This window comes from Palaemon carinicauda, chromosome 38 (assembly GCF_036898095.1).
Source record: "Palaemon carinicauda isolate YSFRI2023 chromosome 38, ASM3689809v2, whole genome shotgun sequence".
Classification (NCBI taxonomy): domain Eukaryota; kingdom Metazoa; phylum Arthropoda; class Malacostraca; order Decapoda; family Palaemonidae; genus Palaemon; species Palaemon carinicauda.
In genome coordinates, this window is record NC_090762.1 from 22,409,751 (window position 1) to 22,429,750 (window position 20,000).

Below are 20,000 nucleotides of genomic sequence, written 5' to 3' on the forward strand. Positions count from 1 at the left end.
ACTGGTGAACGACAAACTGGGGTTCTAGTCCCGCGCAAACTCGTTAGTTCCTTTCGTCGCTGCGACCTCACCATCCTCGTGAGCTAAAGGGGGGTTTGGGGGAACCTAAAGGTCTATCTGCTGATTCATCGGCAGCCATTGCCTGGCCCTCCTTGGTCCTAGCTTTGGTGGAGAGGGGCTTTGGTGCTGAGCGTATGTATATATGGTCAGTCTCTAAGGCATTGTCTTGTTTGATAGAGCAATGTCACTGTCCCTTGCCTCTGCCATTCATGAGCGGCCTTTAAATAACTGATGACAGAAAAAACGATTTGAATTATAATTGGGAATCCTTACGCAGTATTATTTCCTCCCGTCATCTAAATTAGAGGTTGTTAATATCAGTCACTTATTCGAATATTGTGTGAAATCCCTCTCATTTCGCTGTTCAATTTCCCCTTCAGGGGCTTCTGAATTAACAGGACGCTGTAGAAACCCTACGAGGACGAAGAAAATACAATTTACTCATTCGGTTTCAATCATTTCTTCGTAAGCTGCTGTGAATTCTATTTGCTTCTCGTTTACCTAATAACTATTTGTTTCGCTCATTATTACCCCCCTGGAAATTGCTATTTTTATATAAACTGTGGATAAACATATATAACATACATAAACACACACACATATAATATATATATATATATATATATATATATATATATATATATATATATATATATATATATATATTTACATATAAAATAGCTTATATACATATATATATATATATATATATATATATATATATATATATATATATATATATATATATATATATAAAGTAACCTATATATACATATATATATTTATATATATATGCATGTATGTATGTATGGATATACTGTATATAGGTATATATACATATATAGATAGTACCCTATATATATATATATATATATATATATATATATATATATATATATATATATATATATATATATATATATATATGCTGTATATGTGTGTGCTAAATATATGAAACAGCCTGTCATATTGTTTCTATTATTAATAGCTAATTTACAACCCTAGTTTGAAAAGCAGTATGCTATATGCCCAAGGGCTCCAACAGGGAAAATAGCCCAGTGAGGAAAGGAAATAAGGAAACAGATAAAGTAGTAGGCATGAGTGTTCCCTCACGCAAGAGAATTCTACCCCAGGACAGTGGAAGGCATTGGCAGAGAAGCTATGGCACTAACCGAGACTGGAGAACAATGGTTTGATTTTGGAGTGTCTTAGAGAAGCTACTCACCATATCTAAAGTCTCTTTTACCCTTAGCAAGTGGAAAGTAGCCACTGAACGATTACAGTGCAGTACTTAACCGCTGGCTCCCTGAGTGAAGAATTTCTTGGTTAGTTTAATGTTGTCAGGTGTATGAGGAAAGAGGAGAATGTGTAAAGAATAGGAGATTAGTCTAGACTTTTGAGCCTATGTGTAGGCGAAGGGTAAATGAGTTGTAACCAGAGAGGTATCCAATATGGCTAGCCAAAGAACTTAAACTACCAACTACCATTCGTATTACTGTATAACTTAAAGCCGGATAACCAAAATGATCGAACCTAACATTAAATACTTTCAAAATATTTTCTACATTTTCATGATATATCAAGATAATACGGACATGGTATAATAATTACAATGACCCACTTCCATAGTTATAGTTATAAATAGTGTTCCTTTTAATCGATTAAATGAACAAAGACTTACTTTGAATAATACGCTCCCGGTTATACCATCAAAATCTTGCAGTCTCCCCAATTAATATATTGTTTTAAAACCCACTTTTACTATCCAAAGAACAACTGACCATAACAGCAATCTTACCAGACACAGGCAGGGCGAAGTCCTCCTCCTCCAGATCGACGGATCTGACAGAGCGCTTGTGGAGGTTGCAGACGAAGGTGGCCATGAACTTCACATCCCGAGCAGAGCAGATCTTGATGCCCCTCTTCTCCCGAGGCGGGCGTGTCTCGGCAACGGCCGCCAGAACAACCACCAGGGCAAGGGCTCCGACAAACCGCATGCTATAGGACAAAGGGCGGCCGGGTGGCTCTTGGTGACTGCGGTGGTTACCAAAGTCCGGAGGTGTTGCGTAAGTTCAGGGAGATTAAGAGAATTGGTGGTTTTAAATATTTCTGGGCTATTTCTTGACGCTGTGGATTTTGTCACTTCTCTGATTATGTTTGCTCTATTGGGTGGTTCGTTGAATGGAAGTAGTTTTATAGATCTGAAAGGAAGGAAAATGTCATTAATTTTCCTGATTTCTAATGAAATATATAGGAATAAAATCATACTCATACGGCAAATAATTCCTCATATGGTATATCATAATACGTGTACCTAAAAAAGTAAATTTTATTTATTTTTAGGAAAAAGGCAGTGAATTTATGTATATTATGTATACAAAGCATGCTTTTAATTCTTATAGTTATACTTTCTCCATCACAAGGCCTCATATTCCCCAGTATTTTAGAAGTTTTATTCCACCTGTGACCAAGTTAAGGAATGCTCTTCCTAATCGGATAGTTGATTTTGTAGAACTTCAAAAGCTCAAACTTGCAACAAATGGTATGTTGAACAGACGGATAAAAGTCTATTTTTATAGTTTACAGTATATATGAAATATCTATTTTAATGTTGTTACTGTTCTTGAATATTTTATTTTAATTGTTCCTTACTTCTCTTATAGTTCATTTATTCCCTTATTTCCTTTATTATTATTATTATTATTATTATTATTATTATTATTATTATTATTATTATTATTATTATTATTATTATCATTACTTGCTAAGCTATAACCCTAGTTGGAAAAACAGAATGCTATAAGCCCAGGGGCTCCAACAGGGAAAATAGCTCAGTGAGAAAAGGCAATAAATAAAAATAAAATATTTCAAGAAGAGCAACAACATTAAAATAAATATCACTTTATAAACTAGAAAAACTTTAACAAAACAAGTGGTAGAGAAATAAGATATAAGATAGAACAGTGTGCCCGAGTGTACCCTCAAGCAAGAGAACTCTAACCGAAGACAGTGGAAAACCATGGTACAGAGGCTATGGCACTACCCAAGACAAGAGAACAAAGGTTTGATCTTGGAATGTCCTTCTCCTAGGAGAGCTGCTTTCCACAGCTAAGTCTCTTCTACCCTACCAAGAGTAAAGTGGGTACTGAACAATTACAGTGTAGTAAGATGAATTGCTCTTTTTCCGAATAGAGCTAATGCTGTCAATAATGAGATCCACTGATCCATTGGGCGTGATCCAAACTCGTTACTCTCTTTCAAAGAGGAAGGCGAAGAGGCATTAGACCTGGCCAGATATAGTTTGTTCTCCGCACGAATAAGCGTTTTTTAACCAATACCTGTTGGAGTGATTAAAGAGGTAATTTGCAGATTTAATTGTGTGTGATGATGGGTTCATTGAAACTATTTTTATATTCCATTTCTAATTAGCCTATCTTTGTTTACTTATTTGTTTTTCATCACGGAAGCTTTTGAGTAAGATCACGGTGAACGGCTCAATTAACGAAAGACAGTAGACTATACCTTTCTTATTCATTCAAAACTCCAATGAAATGTAAAATTAGAAAATAGTGTAGTAATGGAATAGTATGGCAAATGCAGAACTGAAATACGATAAACATCATGCCAAACATTAAAATCAAAAGAGGACATTAAGGTCTGCTAACTACAGTTGATCCCGGTGTTTTTAATGCTGATATTTAGGCCTGTGTGTGGAAATGCGAAAGCTGATTCATCAAATAGCAACACAGGACGTAACATTCCAGAATCTATGGAATTTGGGCACTATTTGTCCGGCGCAAGGATTAGGGAGGCTATCCATCACCGAAGCGTAAGTAGTTGGGGTCACAGTAAAAAAAAAAAAAAAGCTTTCTTAACCCATGGCTTCTGAAAGCAAAAGCTTTCAGTCTTGAAAGGAATGAATCAAACAGAGGTTATCAAGACAATAAGACTAAAAAAGGTGGAAATGCAGAGAATTTAAACTTTTGTTGCTAATCATAAGCCTGTTTTGTAAAATTCAATAATGAAAATATTCCCAAAACACGTCTAGATATCTCCAAACTAACGCTAGGTCATATCTTGCGTGTTGAGTAATTGTCAAAATAAAAGCTTTGAACCAACTAACCAGAAATTATCAAACAATACAGTCATAGTTGAAGTTTTTCGAAAGCAGATAAACATTATATGGTCAGTTGAATAAATACTCGAATATATACTGAAGAATGAGAGAAAATACTCGAGTGCCATATGTGGAAGAGATCATAGTAAGGGGTAGATGGAGATGGTGTGGGCATGCTCTTCGCACTCCCCAAAAGATTAGTTCACCAAACTTTCCACTGGGCTCCACAAAGCACTAGAATAGTTGGGAAACCCAGGCCTACATGGCTGAGGACTATGAAGCGTTAAGTGGAAGATGATGAATGGAGAAGTATTGATTAAAAGCTCAAGATAGAGACGACTGGCGAAATCTAACCGAGGCCCTTTGCGTCAATATGCGTAGGAGATGATGATGGTACTGAAGAAAAAAACAAAACAAGCAAAAGAACGCATGATAATCAAATAAAAAGAAACCAAAAAAAAAAAAAAACAAGAAAATGAGGAAATAAACGAATTCTTCCCCTGTCTGAGAAGCCCTGTAAGTTTTCAATCAAAATGAACTACAAAGACTCTATTGAAACCTTGTGTCCATTTTATCAGTTTTGATCAAATCAATCAGCGGCCTTTAGGGATAAGGGAATAATATATCATTGGTTTAGAAGGGGACTCCAATGTCCCGACTTATGTGAGCATGAAAGAAAGCTTCCCCAGCGAATCATAGGACACATGTTTGCCTAGAAACATCTCCATAATTTAAAGTTTTATGGAATTATAAGATCGAAATGCATATATATATATATATATATATATATATATATATATATATATATATATATATATATATATATATATATATATATATATATATATATATATAGTATGTGTGTGTATGTGAACCGTAATACAGTATGTACAACTTTCAGAACATTAGTCCCTTTCATCGTGCAACCAGGAGCACTTTTAAATACGTACTATCGTTATGAACCTTCGTTTTGATTTAATATAATTAAATTTTGTAATTTCTTATCTAAACAATCAAGAAAATATCACCTTCTTTGCTTTTAATTTATTTTCAATGAGAAGGTACCATCCCATGCCTTGTCTTTTCTTGATTTGCGAACTTTTGGGAAGAAAGTGGAGGGTTTGGTCATTTTTGTCAACGCTCACGAATGGTCTGCTCCCGGTCTACGTATCTAGACCGTGGGTCTGCTAATGATTGCAGGATATGAACGGTCTGTAAGGAGTGACTTTAGATTTCATCCGTCGGTTGACAGTTTAAGACAGACGCATAGGACTATAGTCCATTTCTTTTAGCGATGCAGATTTGCACCGACTCGCAGCGGTGCTCTTTTAGCTCGGAAACGTTTCCTGATCGCTGATTGGTTGGACGAGATAATTCCAACCAATCAGCGATCACGAAACTTCCGAGCTAAAAGGGCACCGCTGCGAGTCGGTGCAAATTCTAACCAATCAGCGATCAGGAAACGTTTCCGAGCTAAAAGGGCACCGCTGCGAGTCGGTGCAAATGTACATCGCTAAAAGAAATGGAATTTGGATTTCATCCGCCGGTTGACAGATTATGACAGACGCATAGGACTAGTATTATGGCGTCCGGTGGATCTCCGTATTCGGGCTATCAATATGTAGGCGTCCCATCGCTTGATAAAACATTTCTAGCTGAAAGGGAATTACTTACTCGATAATTGAATGCGTGAGGATAAGGACCGCTGGGATCTAGCAATGGCTTTGAGGCAGATTGTGGATTTGTGAGCAGTAGGCCTATTGTCTAATAAGGGAAATTAAACATAAGAGATTTTCTTTATTTGTTTATGGATTGGACTTGAATGTATACGCTTATCTTGATCGGCATCACACTATTTGGGAGCTATCTTAAACGTATCTTAAGGATTAGGTTATACTGTACGTTCTACCTATTCCTCCAACAATCGAATTTAAGTATCTTTGTGTGATTGATGGCGTTACTTGATTTCTTCTCTTAATCCTTACTTTTCATAATTATTGTTTAAAAGTAGTATTGGACAGATGGTAGTTTCATTTCTGTGTTATCAAGGGATATTCTCTTTTTTTAGAGGCAGGTGAGGTTTATTCATGTTACGTATCTTCTTTATTAATATTTGTAATAAATAATTATATTCAAAGCCCGATCATTACTTTATATCTCAACTGTTTTTTTTTTTTTTTTTTTTTTTTTACCATTGCAGTTGTTTACATCTTTGCGAAAAAATAAAGATTACTTCAGGAAACTTCTTTAGGCTGGTAACAGCATCAGTAGAACAGCGAAGATATACGTCGAAATATATGACTTGCAACTATATACTGTGCACACACACACACACACACACACACACACACACACACACACACATATATATATATATATATATATATATATATATATATATATATATATATATATATATATATATATGATAAATTTTGCAAAATTGAACTAGTTTTCTTCATATTTCAAATAAGCCGTATATTTTAATACATTAATGTCTGGATTCTCTTAATGACCTCGGGATCAGAGTCTCCAGGGCATGTGACCGAAATTAAAAGAAGGATAAACATGCGATGGAGAGCTTTTGGTAAACAAAATGAGATTATGGAAAGTAAAATACCACTTTCTCTAAAAATTATTTTATCAGATGATCTACTATTATTAACTGCAGAAACCTGGAGCCTTACTAAAGCCTTAAAATATAAGCTTGTTACAATTCAAAGCTTTGGAAAGAATTATGATAAGAATAACACTAAGAGACAGAAAAATGCAACATGGATACGAGAGCAAGCCGAAGTAGATGATATTCTAACAACATGCAAGAAAAATAAATGGAAAAGGACAGGACATATAATGATGATAACAAATTAGGAATAACAGAATGGGTCCCTACACATTGTAAAAGAAGCCGGGGAAGGAAGAGAAGACGATGGATTGACGAGCTAAGAAAATTTACAGGTATAGACAGGTATATAAAGACTAAACAGACGAGAGAGGAAGGACATGTATGAGGCCGTTGTCCTGCAGTGGATTACAAAAGATGATGATGATGATGTATGTATGTATTTATATATCTTGTGCTGCACAATTTCCAGAGCATTAGTAATTACCAAAAAATAAGAAGCACTTCACTTCTGAATAATCCTATCGTATGTAGTTATAAAATCTAACCGAAGGTATAAAATCATAGCTTTAATATTCTGCATATTTATACTTATTTATTTTTGTGTTATGTGCTCTCATCATCAACCTTTATTCCCATACGGTATACTAAATGACGCACTGATAATTATTTGAAGAAAAAAAGGGCTGTTTCTTTAGGTCTGATATAAATATCTTAAAATATCCAATTGAAATAGTGTGACGGATTGTCATTTTATTATCTGAAAATTAGTTAATGCCTTAACATATATAACCTTTTCCGTCTTTTATCAAACAAATCATAACCTATGTTATGGCTTCTCTTTGATATGAAAATTATTTCGTGGTTTCATACAGCATACATAATGTATGATAACCACAATAATAAGATTGACGGTACAAAAAAAAAATAAACAAACAATAATATTGTAATGAAGTTATTTCTCCATCAATCCAGAAATGTCAAAAAGTGACGGTACGCCAAAACTAAGCCTGTCATTCACTTTGATGTGAGCTCGGCATGGAATATCAGCTTTCTGTTCTCTCTAATCCATCAGGCTATTTACCCATTCATTTGGCTAAATGGGTGACATAGAGCTCTTTCGGGGTGCAGTGTCGCATCATCTAATGGTTTGTGTGGGTTCCTGTATATTTTTGGGGGTGAGATCATTTTTATGAATGTATATCTATCGTAAAATTATTTTCTTCGAGCACTCACTCCAACGGATTGGAGACCAGAATCAATGTGATGATAATCGATCAATGCAACAATTAATTTGGGTCGATCTTTGCGGTGATATCAAGGGAGATAATCAATTTATATATTCTATGGATTGATTTCTAGTCTAGAATTGTTCATCGTATTTCAAACATACAGTTTAATTCGTTAATATTACAATAATATCAGTAGTGCTAATTTCTTTAGGCATACAGCAAATTAGTCAATGCTGAAATTAATCACAGATTGAGTCATATGTTGTTCGCCAGACACAGTAAGACAAATTTGGAGTGATGGAGGAAGGTTGAAGGAGAAAGTTGACGACGTCTGAAATCACAACGTGAATACACTTCAAGCTTTTGTATTTAGATCCCTTCAAAGTTTAATTCTGCAACATATCTCATATGCCCACTACTGTATGATGACAATCTTACTACAACGAATTAAGACTTGTCTATGACGGAAGGCATTGCCAAGCTTCCTATCAAGCCAGTCAGTCTTTATGGAAATCTCATTTACATAAAAAAAAAAAAAAAAAAAAAAAAAAAAAAAAAAAAAAAAAAGCAGACCTCCGCCAAGACAGCTCAGTTCCTTCTATCATACCATTTCGACAATCACTAGTTCCCTATTTATTTGTTTGAGGATAAATATACAAATTGGTCAAATCTCACAATAGTGAAGAATCCTTTAAGAAAAAAAAAATCAACGCCAAGATCTAATCACATCTAAGTTAACCCATTTCTGACATATTCTGAAATTTTCATCAAAATTCATCCGTACCTTAGGCTGGTGACAGACAAATAAACAGAGATGAAAGCATAACCTCCTTAGCAGAGATAATAAGCAATATGGTATTTCCCGTTATTACCTTATTTCCTTAGGGAAAAAAATTGGAATAAGAAAATGGCTTTAATCCCTAACCTCAACCTTTTTGTAGCGTGACTATATTGACTTTTCGAAATATTTTTAACAATAGTTTTATTTTTTTAACGCAACTCAGTAGTTGTATCAATTACCGAATTCAAATACACGGCATTGTATAAAAAAATTAGTTTACAATCGAATAATTATTAGTTAGTAATGGTATTCACGTCTCTTAGAAAGATAAAATATCCTATTATTAGGTGTGTAATTATCTAAGTTTTTCTCGTTGCAATTTAGAGATAATCAACTAAAAAAAAAACTATGTGGATATGTGAAATGGCCTTATCTGATACATTACCGACATTTCTTGATATAAATAACACTGAAAATTATTGATGAAATTATTCAAAAAATAGATCAATATAGCGGATGGGTTCATCTGATAACCTACTATACGCAAATATTTCATGCATATATTGTCTGATTTTAAATTTGCGTGGGTAAAAAAAAAAAAAAAAAAAAAAAAAAAAAAAAAAAAAAAAAAAAAAAAAAAAAAACATTTTCCCTAGGATTTTTTCCAATTAAGGACGAAAGAAAACAAATTTAAAAAAAAAAATCTATTAAGTTTAGAATTCAATTAAAATAACTGATATGATTAAAAGTCTTAATTTCTTTTAATAATGTCTTTCAGTAAATTTATGATCCATCCTGTTTTCTGATCAGGAACTATATTCTCTTGAAAAATATTGATAAACATCGTGAGTCCCAGTGAAAAAAAAAATAATAAAAAAATAAAAAATAAAAAAATATTCTTGCGTACAAGGTCTTGATCGATAACCATTTATTTGAATAGGCAATTAAGAAATATTTCCGAATGAATGAAATGATCTAAAGATAGGGATTATGATTTGAAGCCAGGTTTAATTAAATCAATGAATCATTTCTTTCATCTCCCAAGAAAAAGAAAAAATCACTGTTAAAAAACTATTTGTTATTATCACGTAAAAAATATCAGTGTATAAAATCAGCGGATGTTTTCGTGTTGAACAGACCGACGTAAGTTTCTTATCAGAAGTTCAATATCACAGATCTATTTCTACGTTCTTACTGATCTCAAAATATCTTATATTAATCATTCATTAATTCTAATGTAGTTTATCTATTTCCTTATTTCCTTTTCTCACTGGGCTACTTTTCCCTGTTGGAACCCTTGGGCTTATAGCATCCTGCTTTTCCAACTAGGGTTGTAACTTGGAAAGTAATAATAATAATAATATGGTTCTTAGAGTAAGGCTCGCTGGCCTTAAAAGGTGTCAGAAGGATAGGATTGGATATGTGAATTTGAGTCGTATGGGCCAGCACAAACAGGAGCAACTGGGAGAGGATGGGAGGAACCCTTGCAGTTGCACTACGAGGTAAAAACTCAAAGAGGTTGGACAGTAGTGAGTGCTACAACGTGATACCTATGATTTTAGCTTGTAAAGACTTGCGCTGGAGCCAGCGAGGCCATTCACCATCTAAATGTAAATAGGGTATAATGTTGTGATTACACTATAAAGAAAGGGGTTAAAGAGGTTTGACAGCAAGATGGAAGAAATGAAGCGGAAACGGGGTTAAAGTAAGATATAACACAAGTTCAGCTCAAGGCCGAAGGAATGCTGCAAAGACTATCAAGTAATGCTTACAGTACACGGCGTAAGGTGCACAAACAGCACCACCCACCCATGTACTGATCAGGGGACATCAGATAGTAGCTGCTGATGACTAACTTAATGGATTGGACAGTAAGGTCGCCATTCTACGCGCGAAATTTACCTAACCGTGAGCTGGGCTTGAACTTCGAGCCAAGGGATTGGGGTCCTTAATGTTTCTTATGTTCATTACAATGATAAGCTCAAGCAAGAATTTTGATTAATTTATCTTTATAACCAGGAAAATCGGGTAGTTGAATCAGTAGAACTTCAAAATTTCAAAGTTGGAGCAAATGCTTTTTTGTTGACCAGGCAGACATGAGTCTTTTTATAGTTTATATATGACATATTTATTTTTGATGTTGTTAATAGTTTATATATGACATATCTGTTTTGACGTTACTTTTTTTTAGAATGATTTATTGTTAATTTATTCTCTTCATTTATTTATTTCCTTATTTCCTTTCCTCACTGGGCTATTTTTCCCTGTTGGAGCCCCTGGGCATATAGCTCTTTGCTTTTCCAACTGGGTTGTAGCTTGGACAGTAATAATAATAATAATAATTAAGTTAATTAGTGACGTTAATTAACGGGAATGGATTAACCAGTTATTGATTACTGGGTCTACCCTTTGGTGAAAAGATAATAAATACTACCCGGGTACGTGTTTAAAGATTTACATGGCGCTCATGAATGGCAGAGGCAAGTGACAGTGACAATGCTCTAAAAACTGGCAATATACAGTATACGTATGATCTCCGCCCAAGGCCCCTCTCCACCCAAGCTAGCACCAGGGAGGGACAGGCAATAGCTGCTAATGACTCAACAGGTCGACCCCATCCCTAGCTCACAAGGATAGCGAGGTCGCAGACACTACAAAAAAATATCGAGCTTGAGCGGGACTAAAAACAGTACGAAAGATCGCCAGGTAGGGACGTTTCCCATTGGTTGCTAATTGCAAGAGAAAATCAATATTTTCTTTTTTTTTACAAATGTCGGTAATAAACAAGTAATTCATAATGGTAAGTCAATTCGTCTTTAAATTCCTTACATCATTTTATCAATAATTTCATAGGATACAAGAGACACAAATAATATTCCATGTTATTTGATTTTGAATTGGTTTCACATTTCTAACAAGTCACCACGAAAGGCAGGACGTCACTTTCGATTCCTTTTGATATTTATTTATTTATTTATTTCCATGGGAATACATTTACTAATTCATCCACTTCATTCCGGTGGAATTTCGACATCTCGGCCGCATTTCATATTTGCAGAATTCACAATGCAGATTCGTTAGCCTGCATATATTCACTCAAAATAGTGTTGTGAACCTTTGAAGCTGCGACGCCATTTTAATATGAAGGTGCACGAGATATGCGTCTAACGAAACAGTAATTATTCAAATTACGATTTTCTTTAAACATATCTTTTCTAAACCGTGTTAACTTTGAAGTTGCGCCACCAGACTAATATGAAAAAGCAATATATATACCGCTTTATGTATATATATATATATATATATATATATATATATATATATATATATATATATACATATATATATATATATATATATACATATATATATATATATATATATGTATATATATATATATATATATATATATATATATATATATATATATTATATATATAATATATATATATATACATACATATATATATAATATATATAAATTATATATATATATATATACACTGTATATATATATTTCCAAAAGATAGCTATTACAATTATGCCCTTAATATTTGAAGTTGCAAAACCAACCAATATTACAATGCATCATAATCATTGCTAGGAAAATGATAATAGATAAGTTGAAATTTGGATATGAATTGTGAATTAAACATATTTCTAACTCTAAATATATATTTCCAATAGCAAAGTATTTAAGATTTGGATGATTTAATTCTATCAAATTATGAATTTCGAACTCTGTATATAAGTTTTCCGTGACAGTTTATTGGCCCGACGGAAACAAAGAGTTCGAAAAGTTATTTTGAATCACGTATATCGTGTAATACAATTTACTCTCTCTCTCTCTCTCTCTCTCTCTCTCTCTCTCTCTCTCTCTCTCTCTCTCTCTCTCTCTCATAATCTACTGAATGTATTGAGATGTGTGTTGCAACTAATACACAACCCCACAAACACATCGTAAATAATTGTACTGTATGTGTAAAGTTAGCATTCTTCTCAGCAAAGTAAAATAATTATGAGCAAAATAAAGAAATTTTGAGCAAAGTAAAAATATTCCTGAGCAAAGTAAGTATTCTTTAGGGCAATTTAAACAATTTTCTGAGCAAATGAAGATTTTCTTCTGAACAACGAAGTATTTTTCTATGTGAAGCAACTATTTTTCTCTGTGAAGTAAGAACGATAAGTGTATTTGAAACTTTACAAACAAACTTAGAAAACAAAACATAACTACCAATAATAAATAAATGTAAAGTTCTAACAACAATAAGGCGGACATTAATTATACAAGAAAACAAAAATTAGAAGTTCAAGAAATGAAATTATATAATCAGAGAGACGAGATGCAACTCCATGTACTTAAAATGAGCCTTATTTAGTTCTGAATTAAGAACCATTATACATTCCCTTATAAAAGCTAGACATATGTATAAATGTCACCTGGGAAGTAACGGTGATATATTCAAGAAACAAATAATGAAAACAAAGTGAGATGGTAAACTTAATAAACCCGACATTGCTAGATAATCCATCATCACAAACAGACATCAATCATGATATACCATAATTCAAATCAAATCTGTTTCGGAATACACCATTAGTCAATTAATTTGTTTTAATGGCCATCTAATAACTAGGCGATTAATTATTTTAACACGTGAGTAATTGCAACGTAGGTGGATAATGTAATAGCCTGTCTTGTCCCAATATTACTTTTCTATGTTCATATTTAAATTATTAATATATGACGTGTAAACATATCGTGATTTTTCTACATTTCTGGTCAGTATAATGTGTATTGTCTCTGTCATTACTGTAAGGTGAGCCGTAACTTTAATAGAAAAACAGATTACTATAAAGAACACTGTTGCAGCACTACAGTAAATACGAAAGCAGCAATGTAAGGAAAAGAAACAATTAAGTAAAGAATAAATTATAATAAAAAAGTAACAAAACTTAATAAATAATTTACATAGTTAATTTGGTAATAGATAAAGTATAAAACGAGACGTACAGTATGTCCCCATAGTCAGCAACAAAAGTATTTAAAATTAAGTTTTAACATCTATAAGTTTCCTCGTTCTGAAGGCTTCATGATAATCTACTTTGCCTTCAATATAAATGAACAAGAGTTTTAAAGGTTTAAATGTCGCTCATGAATGGCAGAGGCAAGGGACAGTGACAATGCCCTAGAGACTGACCATACATGCATATAACCAGCGCCCAAGACCCCTCTCCACCCAAGCTGGCACCAAGGAGGGCCAGTCAATGGCTGCTGATGACTCACCAGATAGACCTATAGGCTCCCCGAAACCCCCGTTCCTTAGCTCACAAGAATGGTGCGGTTGCAGTGACTAAAGGAACTAACGAGTTTGAGAGGGGCTGGAACCCCAGTCTAGTATTCACCAGTCAAAGACGTTACCGCATCGGCCACCACAACCATAATCTTGAGAGCTATTTGTATTGTCGAGTTGAAAAGACTGTAAACACCAGAAATGCATCACTGGAGTGGAATCATTTTAATGTTGTAAATGTTTGAATGTATTCCTCTTCCCTATTGAGTAATGTGGTTATTTGTTTCGTTCAAGAAAAGATGACGTGTATATTAATAAAGCAGATTGGCGATGGTGGGAGATTTTCGTTTCATCGTTCACAGCAAGCTAACATAATATGGGTGGCCCTGAATAGCTCAGTTTTGCTGATCATTACGATACACAAACCATTTCACCCCGCTAAGGTATCCCAAACATTTCCAATTACAATGGTTAGCTACGAAGAAAAAAAATAGTCATGATTTTCTGAGAGAGAGAGAGAGAGAGAGAGAGAGAGAGAGAGAGAGAGAGAGAGAGAGAGAGAGAGAGAGAGAGAGAGATCATCATCATCATTAACAATTGTTGGAAAATTTAAAAAGGTTGAAATTTTCCCTTAAAGTCACTTCGATGTAATCCCTGCCATCTAGAACCAACGAAACAATCAATAAGAATTAACGCAAAATTTCCTCCTCTGAATCTTCCTTTAAAACATTCGAATGTTTAAAAAATACGTCACAAAGAAGTAGAATATTCTTGCCAGTGGTGGAAAGTGACCCGGTGCTCAGGGCAAAAACAATGTTAGTGGCTTATTGGAAACCAATTTTAACTCATGAAAAATGAACAACAAAAATATAAATATTGGGCTTCCCAAGGTATGGCATTCCTAAAAAGTAAGCTGTTGCATGCAAGCATCATTGGACGATCAAAGATGGTGAAACCGAACTGGCCCGTCCCCCACCTCCCCTGCTTTCCGCAAACGTTTTTCGGAATGAGACCGTTACCCGCAGGTTCCTATTCCCCATGGTTGCCACCAATCAGTCGTTTAAATACCGAGCACATAATTCACGGCAAAAGTTGAAAGTGGTACTTTGGAATTAATTCGTCCGTGTCTGCCGAGACTCAAGCCAGGTCTTTAAGCTGGTAGGTTTGGTGTCATAACCACTAGAATATCTTACAGTTGATTTTTAAGGTCGAAAACCCGGTCTGTCACAAGACCTGTTTAATCTGTCATCAACAACAGTAAAGTTTAGCACATCAAAATTAACTTAATGATATTTACAAATTCGTTGTAAGCCTACATTCATTTATGTATTCTATAATGCTATTATTTTCACAACACAAGAATTTCCGGAGAAAAAAAAAAGGACGGTACATCAGCCTTACACAAAATTCATAGGAATATACCGAAAATTCAGGTCAGTTCTGAAAAGATCTTATTTTCAAATGCAACATACTAGTAACCGGGCCCCCTCTATCTCTCTCTCTCTTGGCCGAGCGGGAGATGCTGACCCCGTGCGGCTAAATTTGGAACTACAGATGACCTTTAAAGGCAGCAGATACCTTATGTTTAGCCTTTAAAGTTGATTGTTTTGTTTACAACAAAATCTCTATATTTTCAAAGTTACGTTATTTCTGTCACTAACCAATTGGAAGGCATACAAGATCTTTTACTGGCAATTGAATTGTAAATAATCGTAATAAAAGTACAGAAACTTAATCCATATATGCTTTGGCATATCAATAATTATTCAACAAATGCTCATCCATACTTATCAAGAAAACATAATGGAAGGAGAATGAAGTGTATTCATTGGAAAAAAAAATACACCAGGATCTCATTCGCAAGGTCAGCTGTAGTCATGATAATGATCATGGGACAGGTAAGCTCATGCCTTTTCATCTTTGCATGGCATGCGCACACCCATATATATATATATATATATATATATATATATATATATATATATATATATATATATATATATATATATATATATATATATAAATATATATATATATATATATATATAATATATATATAGATATAGATATATATATATATATATATATACATATATATATATATATATATATATACATATATATGAGTCCCTTTGAATAGGCGTAGGAGGAGACTGATAATGATGATAATTTAAATATAAATATAAATGTATATATATATAAATATATATATAGAAATATATATATATATATATATATATATATATACATATATACATATATAATATATATAATATATGTGTATATATATATATATATATATATATATATATATATATATATATATATATATATATAATATATATATATATATATATATATATATATGCGCGAAAGTACCCAAGGAAAAATCTGCAAAGCTCACATGCACACACGTGTGTGGGAGTATTCATGTGTGCAAAAATAATATCTGGGCACCAAATAATACTAACGCATAAATCAATTCCCACAAAATACACGGTTGACTTCATGAACCCAATCTTTCATTTTATTAAGCACCTGAATGGAATTTCACCTCAGTCCCATACCTTTACGTAAAGGAAACCATTGGTATTGGACTCTCAACGCTGGTGCCATGGAGGCCAATCAGAGCAAAGGGTGCTTCAAGGAAACACTGCAGTTGCAGAATAAGGTCAAGTTCAGAGAGGAACGAGGTAAACCATCGGGGACTGTTGCCATGCTGCCATAGCTAATCAAATTAACGCCTGTTGATTTTCCTCCCTCTTTTCCATAAAAAAGTGGCTAAAAAAGGGAGGCCAAAGGCTGAATAAAGAGTCTCTAATTTCTCTATCGATTATCACTAATTTTGGATCGGCTATTGGAAGAGCTCCGGTGAGGAGAGACTGTGGAGTGTTATATCCAAGCTCTTTGAACTTTTACTTATATATGAAAAAAAAAATCCAATTCAATACAATGCACTTAGAGCCATTATGAAATAAGTAACTGTAAAGATGTCTTTATTTGTTTCATCTTAAAAAAACAAAAATTAGTCTGAATTTTACTTGCACGCTACGCTCCTTCAATCTTTTTGGATAAGATAAAATTTTCTACTGACAGACTTATCCAATGCAATATTGCGTATCGACCTTGGCCATATTCAAACCAAAGTCTATAGAATACCTATTTACGCGAAAAAGAAACCATCTAATATTATCTAAGTAACCCGTTATTTTCTCATGATAACTCCCCGCCTTCCACAGTGCCATCCATCCCTTCATCATTCTTGAGAACGCGGATATTGAAAAGCTTATTCTGGCAGTCAATCATTTGGTCAATTACAGTCCATTAGGAATAGCCAGGCATACTTTAGATATTGGATTCCATTATGGTAATTGCGTGTTTTCAACACGGAAGATTTTCTTAGAAAGGATGGGACCTTGAAGGAAGCGCTAAGTACACAAGAGTAGCTATAGATTTGGTTTGTGATAATGAATACAAGCTGTAAAGACTAGTAAGTAAATTAATTTCTTCAAATGGAGTTATTTGATATGATCTATATATAATTCATATACTATATATACACATACCGGTATTATTATTATTATTACTAGCCAAGCTACAACCTTAGTTGGAAAAGCAAGATTCTATGAGTCCAAGGGCTCCAATAGGGAAAAATAGCCCAGTGAGGAAAGGAAATTAGGAAATAAATAAATGATGAGAACAAGTTAACAATAAATCATTCTAAAACAGTAACAACGTCAAAAACAGATATGTCCTATATAAACTAATTAACAATGTCAAAACAGATATGTCCTATATAAACTATAAAAAGACTCATGTCAGCCTGGTCAACATAAAAACACTTGCTCCAACTTTGAACTTTTGAAGTTCTACTGATTCAACTACCCGATTAGGAAGATCATTCCACAACTTGGTAACAGATGGAATAAAACTTCTAGAATACTGCGTAGTATTGAGCCTCATGATTGAGAAGGCCTGGCTATTAGAATTAACTGCCTGCCTACATATGCATACAATAACAACACTAACAACAACAACAAAGACAGCCGTCTCTAGCCCACCGCAAGACAGACCTCAGACATGTCTGTAGTTTAGCAACTTCATCACCACCCTGCCCATTGAGGATTGGTGATGGTGAGAGAATTTAGTCTGATTGCTCACAGCAAACCAACATTGTATAGGTGACTCTGATTAGTAAAGCTTTGCTGATCATGGCGATAAGCAAACCATTTCACCACGTTAAGGTATTCCCCCTCATATTCATAAATATATATATATATATATATATATATATTTATATATATATATATATATATATATATATATATATATATTTAGGAATATGAGTGGAAATACCTTAAAGTAGTGAGATATATATATATATATATATATATATATATATATATATTATATATATTCATATATATATATATATATATATATATATATATATATATATAAATATATATATACATACATACATACATACATATATATATATATATATATATATATATATATAAATATATATATGGAAATACCTTAAAGTAGTGATATATATATACATAGATATATGTGTGTGTATATATATATATATATATATATATATATATATATATATATATATATATATATATATATATATATATATATATATGTATATAAGACAAAATAACGCATGTCGATTCAACGTGCGTATACAATTAAGTATGTGAAACCAAGTTCCCAAAAACTTGTAAAAGACCAACAAATAATTATTGAATAAATCCCCCCCCCCTGCCCCACCCAACTTGCGAGATGACGTGGTGAGCATTAACTTAATTAGATGCTTCGCCTGTGCAATTCCTCTTCTCTAAAACGTTGGTCACCGTTTCTCCACTTCCATTAGGAGAGTATATTTTTCCTTCTCCTTCGTCCGCATGACTTGGAGCAGGATTCTTTACTTCAAGTAATTTAAACCTACCGTAGAGGTTGGTCAATTATGAATTTAATTTGATGCTGTATTAATGATTGCCTATTTATTTTCCTTCTTTTGAAGGTGCGTATTCCTTCTTTCTGGGTCAAGGTTCACCTTTCTTGTTTGTTTATTTATTTTTTTGTTTGTTTTCTTATTAATTTTTTTTATTTTAAGCTAGAAAATGTGATTAAGTCATAGATCACTCGTGTCATTGACTTTGGTCTGAAAAACTATTTTGACACATATCGACAACTTTTCAGTAACTTCATAAAATATATCATTGGGGGTAATAATAGCCTTAAAATAACAGTGGTATTGTCGAATAAGCAAAGATAATCATAATGTAGTCTCATATATATTTTGGTTTCATTTGAATAAATCCAACAAATAAATTTCTTAACGACGGTAGTTACTGTTATGTACTCGTATCAACTCTAAAGACAACATAAAATTCTAAAACTTCTCTCATCTCTAAGAGTCTCTATTTATTCGCATATACCCTTTGATGGAGAAGAAACACTTGGTAGAGGGTAGGGGCACTGCTAGTTTGACTGAAATATCTGTCAAACAGGGGAAGATCCCAACTTCTTTGGCAAAAACACTAGCCAGATAATGAAAGCTCGCATTTCTTTGTCTGAAATACTTAGGAGAAGGAAACGTTATATATTGATAAATACAATTTCACCATTTCTTCGACTCAAAACCTACTGGACACTTTAAAACACCAGTTAAATCAGATATTACAAGACGTCTTACGCTAAAATACACCTGTTGTTATGAAGAAGTTTCATTCTATTGGCTATAACACCTGCTAGATAATGGAAAATCTCACCACAAAATCTCTTGTTAAAACGCCTGTCAGAGAGGAGAAAATACATAACATATATGGCTAAACACCATGTTGACAATGGACGTTCAAGACTTCTTTAAACAGAA

General features: G+C 33.4%; 1 protein-coding gene across 2 annotated transcripts in view; it reads right to left on the bottom strand.

Moving 5' to 3' along the window:
- LOC137630455 (uncharacterized) overlaps positions 1–20,000 on the bottom strand; it is a 105,847-nt gene that overhangs the window by 53,195 nt on the left and 32,652 nt on the right. For both annotated transcript variants that reach the window (XM_068361934.1, XM_068361933.1), the window contains exon 2: positions 1,859–2,261. In XM_068361934.1, the coding sequence (XP_068218035.1) occupies positions 1,859–2,057 (199 nt within the window). In that variant the 5' untranslated portion in view covers positions 2,058–2,261. The remainder of the gene's footprint in view (positions 1–1,858; positions 2,262–20,000) is intronic.